The 15,005-nt window shown below is 43.4% G+C and overlaps 2 protein-coding genes across 7 annotated transcripts in view; one reads left to right on the top strand and one right to left on the bottom strand.

Annotated features, from left to right (window-relative positions):
* Smc1b (structural maintenance of chromosomes 1B) overlaps positions 1-802 on the top strand; it is a 74,933-nt gene extending 74,131 nt beyond the window's left edge. Inside the window, exon 25 of the mRNA XM_057792453.1 lies at positions 659-802. Coding sequence (XP_057648436.1) covers positions 659-802 — 144 coding nt within the window. The remainder of the gene's footprint in view (positions 1-658) is intronic.
* Positions 803-3,518: 2,716 nt separating this feature from the next.
* Fam118a (family with sequence similarity 118 member A) overlaps positions 3,519-15,005 on the bottom strand; it is a 28,997-nt gene continuing 17,510 nt past the window's right edge. For 4 of the 6 annotated variants that reach the window (XM_057792715.1, XM_057792714.1, XM_057792717.1 and 1 more), the window contains 4 exons: positions 14,037-14,322; positions 12,403-12,435; positions 8,862-8,945; positions 8,163-8,259 (listed from right to left, as the gene is read on the bottom strand). In XM_057792715.1, the coding sequence (XP_057648698.1) occupies positions 8,213-8,259; positions 8,862-8,945; positions 12,403-12,435; positions 14,037-14,322 (450 nt within the window). In that variant the 3' untranslated portion in view covers positions 8,163-8,212. Of the gene's footprint in view, positions 4,765-8,162; positions 8,260-8,861; positions 8,946-12,402; positions 12,436-14,036; positions 14,323-15,005 lie in introns of those variants that run through there. The other 2 variants (XM_057792719.1, XM_057792718.1) reach the window with 1 other exon arrangement.

Below are 15,005 nucleotides of genomic sequence, written 5' to 3'. Positions count from 1 at the left end.
AGGCTGGCCGCTAACTCACAGAGATCCGCCTGCCTTTGCCTCCCAAGTGCTGGGATTAAAGGCGTGCACCACCACCGCCTGGCCAACACACCTGTCTTAAAGCCATTCAAACAAATACTTTTTAACTGAAAAATTGAGCGTAAGGCCATTGAGATGGCTCAGCTGGTAAAGGCGCCAGCTGCCAAGCCTGACAATGTAAGCTCCATCACCCAGACTCACAGTGAAAGGAGAGAACTAAGCCTTGCAAGTTGTCCTTTAACCTTCACATCTGTACCCTGCAGACACACACATACACAAAATAAAATTTTTAAATAATTAAAAACCTGAGGCAAGGGAGTAGAGCAATAGTTCAAGACCTTCAGTTTTTAGGCAGTTCCCCTTTAAGCTAACATAAAAGTTAATTTACTGAGCCAGGTGTGGTGATGCATGCCTTTAATCCTAGCACCCAGGAGCCAGAAGCAGGCAAATTTCTCTAAATTTCAGGAGCCTGATCTATGTACTGAGTTCCAGGACAGAGAAATGTAGAGAAACCCTGAATCAAAAACAGAATAACTAATCCCTTTTAAATGTAAATCAAGATTAACTAGTGACCTCACTTTGAAAAATACCTCTCCTCTAAGCAGGAGAGTTAACTAAAACTGGCCTCCCTCCATTGCAGCACGATGAATGCATGTTCAGTCACGTGTTGACTCTGGACCTCTCAAAGTATCCAGACGCTGAAGACCAAGAAGGCAGCAGGAGACACCGGAAGCCCAGAACATCACACGCATCCCAGTCCTCGCAATCCCCCCAGTCTCGTTAGAAATGAGCATGTCTTTGAACAGCTGCCAGCTATAGGAGCTATACTCTGGTCTCTGTTTAGATCCTATGTGTCACGGGAGAAAATTTCCTACAGTTTTACTAAAACAGGTTGATAGCCCACTCAGGTTAAGGAGTACTCAACCCCATTCCAATAAGTTTCCTATAACAGCAGTGAATGAAGTGTCTGGTTTTTGTTTTTTTTAAGAACTTCTGTTTTGAAATAAATTGGTTTAAAGTTTTGATCTCTGCAGCATCTTTACTCTGGTCTTGCCTTACATTTATCTTTAAGGGAAACCGCTGGTTTGGAGTTTTTGTGGTCCTAGAGATGAAACCCAGATCCCTGTTTAAGTATTCTACCACTGAGTACCTCCCCAACCTTAATAGTTTTTAAAGATAGCAATCATAGTGCAGTTTAGTAAACTAGTGAACCTGGCTTATATGGGAAATTATTTCAGAGGAAGTGTGTGTCAGTTCTGAAAACCGGTAAAATAACCTCCACAAGTTTTAAAAGCAGGAAACTTCTGATGGTGAAACTGAATCATCTGCTTAAATGCTGTTGCTTGGAGGAAGGAATGTGAACAGTTTTCAGCAGTGTTCGTTCCTGTTTCAAAGTGGAACAGAAGGACTCTGCAGATCTTCATGGAAGTCAGATTTGGTTCAACTGCTCCCCTTCCTGCCTCTCCCATCCCACAAGGACCCCATTCTCCCAATTTACTCAGGAGATCTTGTCTTTTTCTACTTTCTACTTCTCATGTAAATTAGATCTATGTAAGTCTCTCTTACTGTCTGCACGGTTGTCTAAGTTCTCTGGGATTGTGGTTTGTAGGCTGGCTTTCTTTATGTTTAAAAACCACCTATGAGTGAGTACATGTGATAATTGTCTTTCTGTGTCTGGGTTACCTCACTCAAAATAATGTTTTCTAGCTCCATCCATTTTCCTGCAAAATTCAAGATGTCGTTTTTTTCTGCTGTGTAGTAGTACTCCATTGTGTAAATGTACATTTTCCTTATCCATTCTTCAGTCGAGGGGCATTTAGGTTGTTTCCAGGTCTGGCTATGACAAACAAAGCTGCTACGAACATAGTTGAGCACATGTCCTTGTGGCACAATTGAGCATCCTTTGGATATATACCCAAAAGTGGTATTACTGGGTCTTGAGGAAGGTTGTTTCCTAATTTTCTGAGAAATTGCCACACTGACATCCAAAGGGGTTGTAGCAATACAGAAGTGTTCCCTTTTCCTCACAACCTCTCCAGCATGAGTTGTCATCAGTTTTTGATATTGGCCATCTTACAGGTGTAAGATGGAATCTCAGAGTTGTTTTGATTTGCATTTTCTGATGACTAAGGATGTTGAACATTTCCTTAAGTGTCTTTCAGCCATTTTAGATTCCTCTGTTGAGAGTTCTGTTTAGGTCTGTGGATTATGTGAACTTTTGGTGTCCAATTTCTTGAGTTCTTTGTATATTTTGGAGATCAGACCTCTGTCTGATGTGGGGTTAGTGAAGATCTTTTCCCATTCTGTAGGCTGTTGTTTTGTCTTGCTGACTGTGTCCTTTGCTTTACAGAAGCTTTTCAGTTTCAGGAGGTCCCATTTATTAATTGTTTCTCTCAGTGTCTGTGCTGCTGGGGTTCTATTTAGGAAGTAGTTCCCTGTGCCAATGCATTCCCACTTTCTCTTCTATAAGGTTCAGTGTGGCTGGCGTTATGTTGAGGTCTTTGATCCATTTGGACTTGAGTTTTGTGCATGGTGACAGATATGGATCTATTTTCATTCTTCTACATGTTGATATCCAGTTATGCCAGCACCACTTGTTAAATATGCTTTCTTTTTTCCATTTGATATTTTTTGCTTCTTTATCAAAGATCAGGTGTTCGAAGATGTGTGGATTGATATCTGGGTCTTCTATTTGGTTCCATTGGTCCTCCTGTCTGTTCTTATGCCAATACCAGGCTGTTTTCAGTACTGTAGCTCTGTAGTAGAGTTTGAAGTCAGGGATTGTGATGCCTCCAGAAGTTCTTTTATTATACAGGATTGTTTTGGCTATCCTGGGTTTTTTGCTTTTCCATATGAAGTTGAGTACCATTCTTTCGAGGTCTGTGAAGAATTTTGATGGGCATTGCATTGAATCTGTTGCATCCTGCTTTTATAACCAGCAGAATGTAATTGTGCTAAACTTTGCTAAACAAAGATCAACTTTAATATTTAATCTAGCTATCCCTGATAGCACTTACATTTTGTAAATGTGTTTAAAAAAGGAAGTTTCACTGCTGAACCTGTAATCACATTTAACAGGCTGAGCAGAACTGCCATGAGTTAGAAGCCAGCCTGGCCTACAAGGTGAAACTTTATCTCAAAATAACAATAATCTCTTTCTGTTGGGGTCTATGCATATGTAAGTACAGGTGCCCACCGAATCTATAAGAGGACATTAGATTCCCTAGGTGGTTGAGAGTCACTTGATGTGGGTGCTGGAAACCAAACTTGGTCCTCTACAAGAGCAGTATGTACTCTTTACTAAGCCATCTCTCTAGCTCCTAAAAAACAGTTTTCAAAAATTCATGTGTTTTTTTTTTAATTAGAGACATTCAAAATTAATCATTTGCTTGATTTCACAGTTCAGTGACTAAAAATTCTCATTATATTACCACATCTTGTCATAAAAGAAACTGAGCACACAGGGTTGACTTTAAAATTTTATTTATAACGAGTGACATAAAAGATTTTTTCCACACTTAAAAATGGGGGGGGGTTGTCTTTAGCCTGTTTCTCACTTCTCCCTCGTTCCCTGTCGCAACCTATGTTTCCTGTTCTTAATTATCCCTGTCCCCTTGGTAGCTACAGTGCCATTCATGCAATGTGACAGGCAGGGTTTGGCAAGATATCAAAGAACCTGCCATCATATCAAAGATTAGTAGCCTCAAATGAGCCATGCAGGACCTGTTTCTAAGGAGTCTTCCTTTCAGGACCACTCTGCATAACATGGGAGCCTTTGCCATCGTAGCTATCAGAGGAACTCTGAGCATGGGTGTTTTCCCAGAAGGAAACCTTGAAAGTAGTTAAAATGTGGCAAACTCTTTCAAAGTATTGCCTACCCCACTCCATGTAAATCTTAACAGAAACCATGGGAAGAGGAGAACAGAAAAGATGGGCCTTATCCTAGAGAAGAAATAAGACTTGGAAAGCTTGGAACTTAAGATCTGAAAGTTTAAAGCTTTGCTTGTGCTTCGCTTTTACTTTCTAACTTCTAAGTCACTAAGTGGGTCTAGACAGCACTGAAGACTTCGAAAAGTTCTTCAGACTCTGGACTTAACGCTTCCTACCAGGCAGTCTGCCATTTCTTTGAAAGAGAAATTACTAAAACGTCACAATTCCAAAGAAACCCAGCTAACTGAGTAATCCCTTTAAAACAACCATTTTTTTCTAGTGGGTTGAGTGCCTCTACTTTCCACTTACTCTTTACTATTTAACAATGAAACCAACACATCTTTAAAAAACTTTCTACAGTAAAAGATGTTTCTACGTAAAGGTATAAAATATAATGTTTACGTCTTATTTTCTCTTTGGCAACTACTGTTGCTTGGACAGTCTTCACTCTCCTCCATGTACTGGAAAAATAACACCCTGACATAAGAAAACATGTCAAACAAGAAGAGGGAACAATATCAGGTACATCCCACCTCCCAATTTGGTCCCTGAGGTAGCTGTCCATTAGTCCTTACAGAGTATACCTGAAGTGTGTCCATGTCACCTCCTGAGCAGCTAAGCACATAGTGAAGCTCTGTCATTCAACCACGAAGGCCACACACCCACATGGCTCTTTTGGGTATGTAACAGTTCTCTATTGAGAGATCCATATGGAGTCCTCTGTACATTCCTCATCGCTTGGGCATGGCACTGTGGTTACAGAAGGCTGGTTTTCAAGTTTCAAGTTTTAAAATCTTCAAGACCCTCCAGCATCATCTGTTTAAAACGTAAAAAATACAAAGTGTTTCAGTTCACTAAAAATTGTATCAGGATTTCTGTTTCAGAAACTGCCTCACATGCTGAAAATTCTGAAAACCTTCCATAAAAGGAACAGTAGCCACTGTCTAGAAATGGCCTTGCTGAGCTATAAGTACTGCCAAGGAGCAAGCCAATGTATGTGTGTAGAGATATGGAAATATCTACCCATGCACTTCAGTGCTGTTTTCTGGTAGAATCAAGCCTGTTTATGTATTGATAAAGAAAGGTCGGCTCAGGCCCAGTGGTGGTGGTACACGCCTTTAATCTCAGCACCTGGGAGGCAGAGGCAGGCAGATTTCTGTAAATTCAAGGCTAGCCTGGTCTACAGGACAAATTCCAGGATAGCCAGGGCTGCATAGAGAAAACTTGTACATAAAAAGAGAGAGAGAGAGAGAGAGAGAGAGAGAGAGAGAGAGAGAGAGAGAGAGAGAGAGAAAGGAAGAAGAAGAAGGAGGAGGAGGAGGAGGAAGAGGAGGAAGAGGAAGAAGAAGAAAGAAGAAGAGGAGGAGGAGGAGGAGGAGGAAGAAGAGGAGGAAGAAGAGGAGGAAGAAGAGGAAGAAGAAGAGGAAGAAGAAGAGGAAGAAGAAGAGGAAGAGGAAGAGGAGGAAGAGGAGGAAGAGGAGGAGGAGGAGGAAGAGGAAGAGGAAGAAGAAGAAGAAGAAGAAGAAGAAGAAGAAGAAGAAGAAGAAGAAGAAGAAGAAGAAGAAGAAGAAGAAGAAGAAGAAGAAGAAGAAGAAGAAGAAGAAAAAAAGGGCCGGCAGTGGTGGCACACACCTTTAATCCCAGCACTCGGGAGGCAGAGGAAAGCAGATCTAAGTTCGAGACCAGCCTGGTCTACAAGAGCTAGTTCCAGGATAGGTTCCAAAGCTACAGAGAAACCCTGTCTCGAAAAACTGAAAGAAAGGAAGGAAGAATAAGAAAAATGAAAGGTCAGGATGCACACACAATACTGCAACCCAGAAACTCCATTCCTCTGGTGATCTTTAGGCTGCAGGTGTAGACAACAGGACTAAGAAGGTGACCCTTGGCCTTTCTCACCCATATGCAGAACAGGTCAAGGCTTTCTGGGCATCAAAGATCTCTGGCTCTAAGGCACTGTCTACCAGGCAGTAGTCCTGGTACCTGAACAAACAGCATTCAGCGAGATGATGAACATGTCAAGCCTACATGTATACAGGTGACGACAGAATAAACAAACCAAAAACCCACAACTGTCTACTGACAGCAGTTGCTGGGACCTTAGACATCACATCAGTGTGACTCAATCAATAGCAGATGACTTCAGCAACTCGAGTCCTTGGAACATATAGTTCATATTATCTCCTATGCAAAATATACTAGCATCCTTATTCACAATGTTTGGGGCCCAAAAGCACTTCAGATTTCTCAGGTTTTGGTTTTAGTTTGGTTCTGTTTTTTGAAACGGAGTTTCTCTGTGAAACAGTCCTGGCTATCCTGGAACTCACTCTGTCTGTAGACCAGGCTGTCTTTGAACTCACCGAGATCCTCTTGCCTCTACCTTCCAAGTGTTGGGAATAAAGATGTGCACCACCATCACCTGGCTAGATTTCTCAGCTTAGGCTGTTTAGGAACTCTGCATAGAATCCCTTAAAGGATTGAATAGCCCTAATTGGAAATCTAAAATGCTTCCAAATCTGTAACTTTTACTTATTTTATACTTTATTGGTTTTGTGTGTGTATGTGTCAGACAGACAGACAGACAGACAGATAGAGAGGATGCCTGCAGAGGCCAAAAGAGGGCATCAAATTCCTTGGAGCTAGAGTTACAGGTGGTTGTGAGCCACATGAGTACTGGGAAGTGAACTCAGGGTCCTCTGCAAGAGCAACAAACACTTTTTTTTTTCAAGACAAGGTTTCTCTGTGGTTTTGATATGTGTCCTGGAACTAGCTCTTGTAGACCAGGCTGGCCTCAAACTCAGAGAGATCCACCTGCCTCTGCTTCCCGAGTGCTGGGATTAAAGATGTGCGCCATCACTGCTCGGCTGCAACAAACACCCTTAACCACTAAATCATCTCTCCCCCAAATCTAAAAATTTTGAGTAACAAAAAGTTTAAATTTGAGATGATTTCACACTAGGAATGCTCAAGAAACTCTGTCACAGTGCTCATCAGACACCAGGCAATTTTTTTATAACTTTAAATGTTCAGTATGTCATCAATATGCTAAATGTTCCATAGCTCTGGAAAATTATTAGAGAAGGGTGCATAAGTGTATAAGTAGTATTCAGCCACATGTAAGTTGTGTTCTCTCTCCCCAACCTCTACCCTCCCTTTTCTTCTCCTTGCCTTTCCTCTCTTGTTTTTGAGACAAGTGCTCTTACATTCTTACATAGTCCAGACTAACCTCAATCTCATATGTGCTACAACTGATTAGAGATGCATTCCATAGTGTTGAAGCCTTAGTTTTCTATTAGTAGGAAAACGCCTATAATCAGAAATCTATCCCCCCCCCCAAAAAAAAGGCCTCAGGAATGAGGTGGTAACAGATAATCAGAGCAGACTCTGTGGTCCCCAAAGATCTGAAAGACTTATCACAGCACTATACAACAAATGATAGAAGCAAGATTAAAATGAGAAGAACTCTCAGAAACTTCAGGTCACACTATTAATGTAGGAATTTTAAGCTGGACATGGTGGCATATACCTTTAGTCTCAGGTTCGAGAGGCTGAGGCAGGTAGATTTCTTGAATTTGAGGGCAGCCTGATTTATACATGGTGAGTTCCAGGCCGGCCAAGGAAACAGTGAGAACCCTATCTCAAGACAAACAAAAATTTGGATGATGAAGATGTAGCTCATTGTGCCTGGCATGCACAAGCCCCTGCTTTATAGCCCCAGCTCCAGACCCTCAAAAATAACAAAAGTTTAATCTAAGGGCTAAAACTATAATCTTGAGAATTTCTCAAAGTGTTTTAATAGAGATTAAAAATGAAAATTAAGAAGCACTAAGGAGCCAGGCAGTGGTGGCACATGCCTTTAATCCAAGCATTCGGGAGGCAGAAACAGGTGGATCTCTGTGAATTTGAGGTCAGTCTGGTCTACTGGGCGAGTTCCAGGACAGCCAGGGCTACACAGATAATCCCTGCTTCGAAAAACAAATACAGAAGAACCATTAGAGGAAACATAAAAGATAGTGGAACTAATCCAAGAGACTCCAAGCAGCAGGAGGAGATTTCCAGCATAAGAGGAGAGGAGAAGAGAAAATGCAAAGAAAAAACAACTGTCAATACGAGACAGTCAGCACACATCCTACAACTAAGAAGTCACAGCCTTGGCCCTCTAACACCATAAACAAGTCGAAAGGAAAGAATACAGATGCCTTTAATAAAGGAAACACTTTCATTTTCCGCCTTTTAGAATCCACAGAGTAGAGGCCTTGCTTCCTTCTTATCCCGTGTCTAGGTGCTTGACTTTGGCAGTATTAAGGGCTGGAGCTGGGGGAGTGAGATGGAGAAGGGAGAGCCCTTCAGAGCTCAATCAGACTCAAACCCAACTTCCCCGGGGGTACTGAGTAACTAGAAACACACACTTCCAAACCTGGAGAGGGGAAGTAAAGGAGGCAGCGGTGACTGGAGCAGTCAGCCAGGACACCTTTCCTACTACCAGTGGACAGAGCCTACTGAAACGAGCAGCTGACAGTGTACAAGTTCCTATACATCTCCATGGTAGATAACCAAAAGCAAGACTCTGCAGTGGTTTCTTAGAGACAGATGTGGGCACTCCAGCTGGTGGGGAACTCTCCCAGAATCTGCCGTTTGCTGACTTGGTATGTGGATGGGTGTCTTCCTCATGAACGAACACTCACTAGCTGATTGCATCACTTGCTTGTCTTCCTTCAGTTACATTACTTAAATAGAAACTCTGAGGACACGGTAGCACTCTGGTCCGTAGTGTGAAAGGTCAGGTTCCACTCCAGAGGTCTGTGTGATTCTGACATGGTGTATGTGCCGCTCCTCCCCACAGATCAGGGGTGTTAGCAAAGCACTAATTACAGTACAGACCTAAGATGGGTCCCCACAAAACAAATAATACCTACCAGTATCTGACTGTCTGACTTTTTTTGTAACTTCAATTCCATTTTCTTCCAACTTCCTCTTTGCACAATCCTGACATGCATTACCTTTAAAAAAAAATTATTAAAAAAATAAGAAATTTTAAAAAATAAATTGAAAAAAATTTACATTAAAATAGTCCAGGAGGGAGAAAAGCAGCATGATGGAAACAGATGGGGGTGCTCTGGGAATTCACTTGTTATCCTTGCATAGCCTTGAAATTGCCCATAGGTAGAAATATAGTTTGCCTACTTTTTATGGTAAAGATATGAAGTATCCCTCAAACCTCATGGGTTAAAGGCTGGGTCCCCAATACAGAACCTCAAAGTTAGGCTGTTGGGGTAGTGATTAGATCCTGAGGTCTCCAACCTAATGGAGCATTGCTGGAAGGCAGCCTTGTTGGACAGTCACTGGAGGCATGCCCTGGACCCTTGTACTCACTTGTACTACCCTTGTACTACCCTGAGGTGAGCAGCTTTCTTCTGCCTTGTCTCCTTCCTGTCACAGGTCCAGAAACAATGGAACCAGGTGATCAAGGCCAAGACTGAGAGCCAAATTTGCTTTTTCTCCAGAATTTTGTCACAGAAAGGCCAGTAGGGAAGTGGTGCTAACAAGTGAGGGCATGATTCTATGTGAGCATGCACACCTTTCGAACCAGTATGCAGGAGTGACATACGAGTTTAGAAAAACATGTTAGGAAAAGCTTAGCGATGCTGAGCATTCAGAAGCCCAGGATGCTGATGGGAATACAAACAGTAAGGACCACTAATAGGATCTGTGAAATGAGAACTCCAGGGGATTAGACTAGAGGCATTCATTTCACACTCTAGAAAAGTTATAAATTAATTAATTTTAATTAATTAAAAGTCTACATTTTGTCTATGCCAAGATTTTGTAGGAAGTTGAATTTAAAAGCAACTGACAATATAATCTGGTGAAGAAAACTGCAAAGCTGGGTGGTACTCAGGCTCTGGCATGAGCATTACTAGCTGCTTTTAGTCAGCTTCACAGTGAGAGTTAAAAGCAAAAAGCAGAAAAGAATTGGAAAACCTTACAGTTCGGCTAGAAAAGCAGGACATTCAAAATTAGGATTAAGGAAGGTGTAGCTGCCAATTAAGATTAGCACTGTTAGGTGCTGGAGAGATGGCTCAGAGGTTAAGAGCAGTGACTGCTCTTCTAGAGGTCCTGAGTTCAAGTCCCAGCAACCACATGGTGGCTCACAACCATCTATGAGATCTGGTGCCCTCTTCTGACCTGCAGGTGTACATGAAGACAGAACACTGTATACATAATAAATAAAATCTTAAAAAAAAAAAAAAAAAAAAAGATTAGCACCGTTAAAAGCAAATCCCATGCTGTTATACTAAGACAACAGGAAAGATGCCCTGAATGTCTCTCAGAAAGCGGGGCTATCAATCACAGGCTGGGGGGGGGGGGGGGGTAAAGTCCCAAGAGCTCTAGGGCTGTGGCTCTGGGGTGCCTAGGTAAGCTCCACTCACCCATGCAGGCACACAGAAGTCACTACAACCATGGGCCAGCTGGGCCTGGCACTGCTGCTGTTCCCTGGCAATAGTGTTTCCTGTCTGGTTTGCAGAAACAGGCTGTATGAGTTGTGGAGTCATGAAGACTTCTACCCAAATTTGATAATGATGTCAAAGGAGCCAATATGAAAGGGCCAGAGCCCCTCACCACTGACAGGGTGGTTGCAGGAAGCTGAGCGAAGCTGTAATGTAAGCAACCAAACGGCAGGAATATGAAATATCTGCTAGAAAAGCTACCAGCGACAAGTGGAGCCAGCCCAGGAAGAGGCCGTATGAGCTGTAGCTGACACGGTCACAAAACAGCTACCTATACCATTTGGGGGTCAGCCCTATATATCAGACCTGGAGCTATGGGATTTAATGTTTGCCCTGCTGAATTTTGGTCCTTTGGTCTAATCGCTACTTCTTATTACCTAATTCCTTCCTTTTGGTATGAGAAATGTCTGTTTATTCTGCCAGCACTATGTTAGAAACATGTACACTTTAATTTTTACAGATTGCCATCTCACATGTCGGAACAGAATCTGACTTTGGCCTTTACGGATTTTGCCGTTTTTGAGACTGTTACTATTAGCTACTTTTCTATTGCTGTGATAAGCACCATGACAAAGGCAACTTCTAGAAGGAAGGGTTTATTTGGGGGCTTACAGTTCCGAAGTGTTACGGTCTATAAACATGGCAGGGAAGCATGGCAACGAGCAGGCATGGTGGCTGGAGCAGAAGCCGAGAGCTCACATCTCTAACTGCAAGCAGGAAGGAGCAGGAAGAACTGGGAATGGCCTGTGGCTTTGAAGTCTCAAAACCTACTCATCACCCAGTGAAACCCGTCTTCCAGCAAGGCCACACTTCCTAAGCCTCCCAGGACAACACCACCAACCGGAAACCAAGTATTCAAATGCCGAAGACTTGCAGGGAACATCCTATTCAAACTACCAGATATTCTCATTGTAACCCAGCCAATGTGCACTGAGCCTGTACTGAATGGGCTATCAGGTGGGCCATGGCTGGAGAACACAGGTCGCTGGGAGCATGCCTCGTTCCTCACCCCTCCTCTGTACTCTGTACTCTTACCATGCGCAGGGACAGAAGTAAGGGAGCCATGTGACCATGGGCTGAAACCTCTGAAACTAATGGCAAGTCCTTCCTCGAGTGTTCTCAAATATTTTGTCATGTGCTAACATACTATTATAGGATAAATCTATTTCTAGGAGTCAATTTCTGAATCTGATTTTATTCCCTGCCATGTACTGCATATTTTATCAGCCGAGTTACTGCTGCTTTCAAAGGAAAAATATAATTCTTGGATTCACACTAAAGGGAAAACACAGCAAAAGTAACACCCTTTCATATGGACATGGAGGGCAGAAGACAGCTCTTAGCACTCCTGGGCTGAGCCAACTCCACCACTGACATGGACGGGTACTAGCTGGCCCAACAAGCAGCAATGGCAGGCTGCACAGAGGCTCCTGAGCACTCACGGGTTACAATCTTTTTTAGCCCAGCTGACTCAGGCAGTAGAGACACTCCCACTTAATTTGCCCACTGGAAGATGCTGGTAGCTGCTAACTCATTAGTTTAAAAATTGGTAGTACCAAACCCAACAAGAGCATTCATACTTCAAACAAGTACTAAAAGAATATATATTTATACAGAAGTGTAAGTAAGGGGCAGGTCACCCTAGATTACTGGATCCTTCACTGAATGACATAATGCAAAAAGAGCATTGCTCTGACTTCCTGTAACTCCTGGTTCTGGGGCAGAAATTATTCTCCAGTGTCAACAGACAGCTCATTATTAGGCTGTGCTTCCCAGTGAGATAGATGGACTTTTGTGCCTTTACCATGGCAAGAACCATCTGAAGGCACTGGTATCTGTCCTTTCTGTGCTATTTAATACGTCACCTTATTGAATGTAAGGAACACTTTCATGATTTTACCAATGGTGACCAGTAGAATATGGAAGCAAAAGTAAAGATCTGCTTTACCCAATAAAGTGGTGCTGTCCACTCGCTCAGCATCTGTGAAGAGAGGAAACAGTCAGCAAAGCCAAGACTTGGAGTACTCCTCCTCGGGCCTGCAATGATGGCACAGGCCACCCCACGGCCATCTATTGCTTGGGACAGGCTTCTGTAACAATTGCATCGCATGCCAGCCATGAAGCAATGCCTGCGTCACTCCCTTCTTCACCTGGCAGGATGGCTGCAAGAGCTCACTGCATGACCACGTGAAGCGACTGGAGCTGCAAGCACATGGAGTGAGACAGTCCTGTGACAGCTACTGCCACTTTCACCGTCAGGAGGCATCCCTGCCCATCAGGAGAGGACACTCATGACAGGCACAGATAAAACCTCAGTGACCTTTTACTCTCTAGCAGCTCTGAGTCCATTCAGCTACCAGGTTCTGGAAAAGGAGCTTCACTGGGGCTGGGAAGCAATTTAGCTGCTTACTCTATATACCATGCTCAGTGGCTGGGTGCTGTCTTCTAGGGAGTCATGGCTGGGGAGCCTGAAGAAGTGGTGGGCAGGACAGAGGTGGGCAGGATGAGGGAGGTCTCTGAAGACCCATGCACACAACTGGAACCAAGACATTTCTGTCTGTTAGTCCAGGATCAAATCCCAGCTTCAAAGTTCTGGCACACACTGGGTAAATACTCACCTCCCTCAGCTGGTAACTCTTAAAATCATCTAAGTAGCAAAAGGTTCTGATATTAAAAAATAAGGGCAGCTGGACATGGTGGCGCATGCCTTTAATCCCAGCATATGGGAGGCAGAGGCAGGCGGATCTCTGGGAGTTCCCAGACAGCCAGAGAAAAATAGCGAGACCCTGACTCAAACAAAATAATAATGGCAAAAATATAAAATCGGTGTGCGTGACATCGCTCCACAACATGAATTGTCTTGTCCCTACTCCCCTGAGAAACTGATGACTACCCTAATTATACACCTACTCATCATTTCACAGCCGAAACGCCAGCGGCAGAGACGCACAGCTCCTGTGCTATGTGCAGCTGTCTCTCACTGGTCTCTGCTAACCTCATTCCACCACGTGGAAAGCCTCTGGGTTTCCTGTTACGTGAAAGGCCAGTCAATACAGAACTTTCCATGCTTGCTATCATCCATGTTTTATGACACTGAATTCAAAAGCTTAGTTCCCTCATGTAAAAGTGACTCGTCACTATTTGCCATTACTGTGGTTTAAAATGGCAGAGCTGTGATTCCCTAGAAAAGCCAAAGAGCACAAATGAGATGCATGCTATGCCTCGCCCAGCAGATATGTGCTCTGAGGAAAGAAAACTCAAAGCCACCAGACACATTTTGTGCTTTTCAAGGTTTAGCTTTTAAAATGGAGTGACAAGATGAAGGTCTATGCTATTCACATGTTATGGCTTAAGTATCACAACCAATAAAACTGGCCTGAAATAGGAATCAGTGTGTCCCACATTTGTGAGCAGTCTCGTGTTCTACTTACAGACTGTCACTATTATACCAATCATTAAATTTAGAGGCATTAAAAACTAACTAGATTATTGGTAACTGGTAAGTTTTATAATACGAGAGGAGGAACAACTGAAGGAAGAAGCCAAAAATTGTGCTTGGAAAGTAACGACAGAACTCCACACCTGGACTTCGCTGTTTGCAGATCTGAGTGGCAAGGTCTTGCACATAGCCTGGGAAAAGATCAAAACAGCCCCCATAGGACACCACTTTAATTCCATGCAGAAGCATATCTGCTTGATGCTTGAAGAAGTGGTCTTCGTTTTCCTTGAGCACTACCATGTAGTGCTCTAAGTCCACCTTGTTTGGCACCGAGTATAAGAAGAGAGCTTGGAATATCTGGTCGCGCAGGGTCTCTCCACAGCCCACAAACAGGAAAGACTTGGTGCGGTACAAATTTTGCAGGACTTCCTGGGGAAAGCCAATAAACAAAGGAAGACACCTCTGTGAAGACAGCAGGAGCTGACAGCTAACACAAAGCCACCTATATATCTGTTTACATCCTATCCTGTACCCACCAGGCTTCCCAAGAGCCACCCTGAGGAGCTCTGAAAGGCTATGAGGTCTTGACATACTCAGGTTGACCCCATGCAATGATCTGTGCAACCAGAGTGCAGCTAGGCCGAGATCCACCTCTTCGGAGGGACCAGGAAAAGAACCAGCAGAGCCTGAGCACTGCCAACCTGCCCAGCACGAATGCATCTCACAGCAAGGACAGCCTATGGTATACCCATGGCTCGCCAGATTGACTCACCCAAGTCAATTCCTAGACTTACATACAATCTGAAATTATTAAACATGAAACAAAAACATTAGAAAGTTCTCAGTTCTACTGGGTATGGTAGCATACACCTTTAATCATAGCACTAGGGAGGCAGTAGCAGGTGGATCTCTGTGTGAGTTCCAGGCCAGCCTGGTCTACACAGCAAGTACCAGGCCAGGTGGGACTACATAGTAAGACCCTATCTCAAAAAATTTTGCTCAGTTCAAAGTTGTATACATACAACACCCTGAAAGCAATGAATAGATGGATGAACTGCCTCCTACAGCAGGACAGGGGTAGATAAATTCTGGGGAACGACGGCAAAAGAGGA

The sequence above is a fragment of the Chionomys nivalis genome, chromosome 17 (assembly GCF_950005125.1).
Source record: "Chionomys nivalis chromosome 17, mChiNiv1.1, whole genome shotgun sequence".
NCBI lineage: Eukaryota > Metazoa > Chordata > Mammalia > Rodentia > Cricetidae > Chionomys > Chionomys nivalis.
The sequence above is the reverse complement of the archived record's forward strand: the minus strand, read 5'-3'. Positions and strand labels throughout refer to the sequence as shown.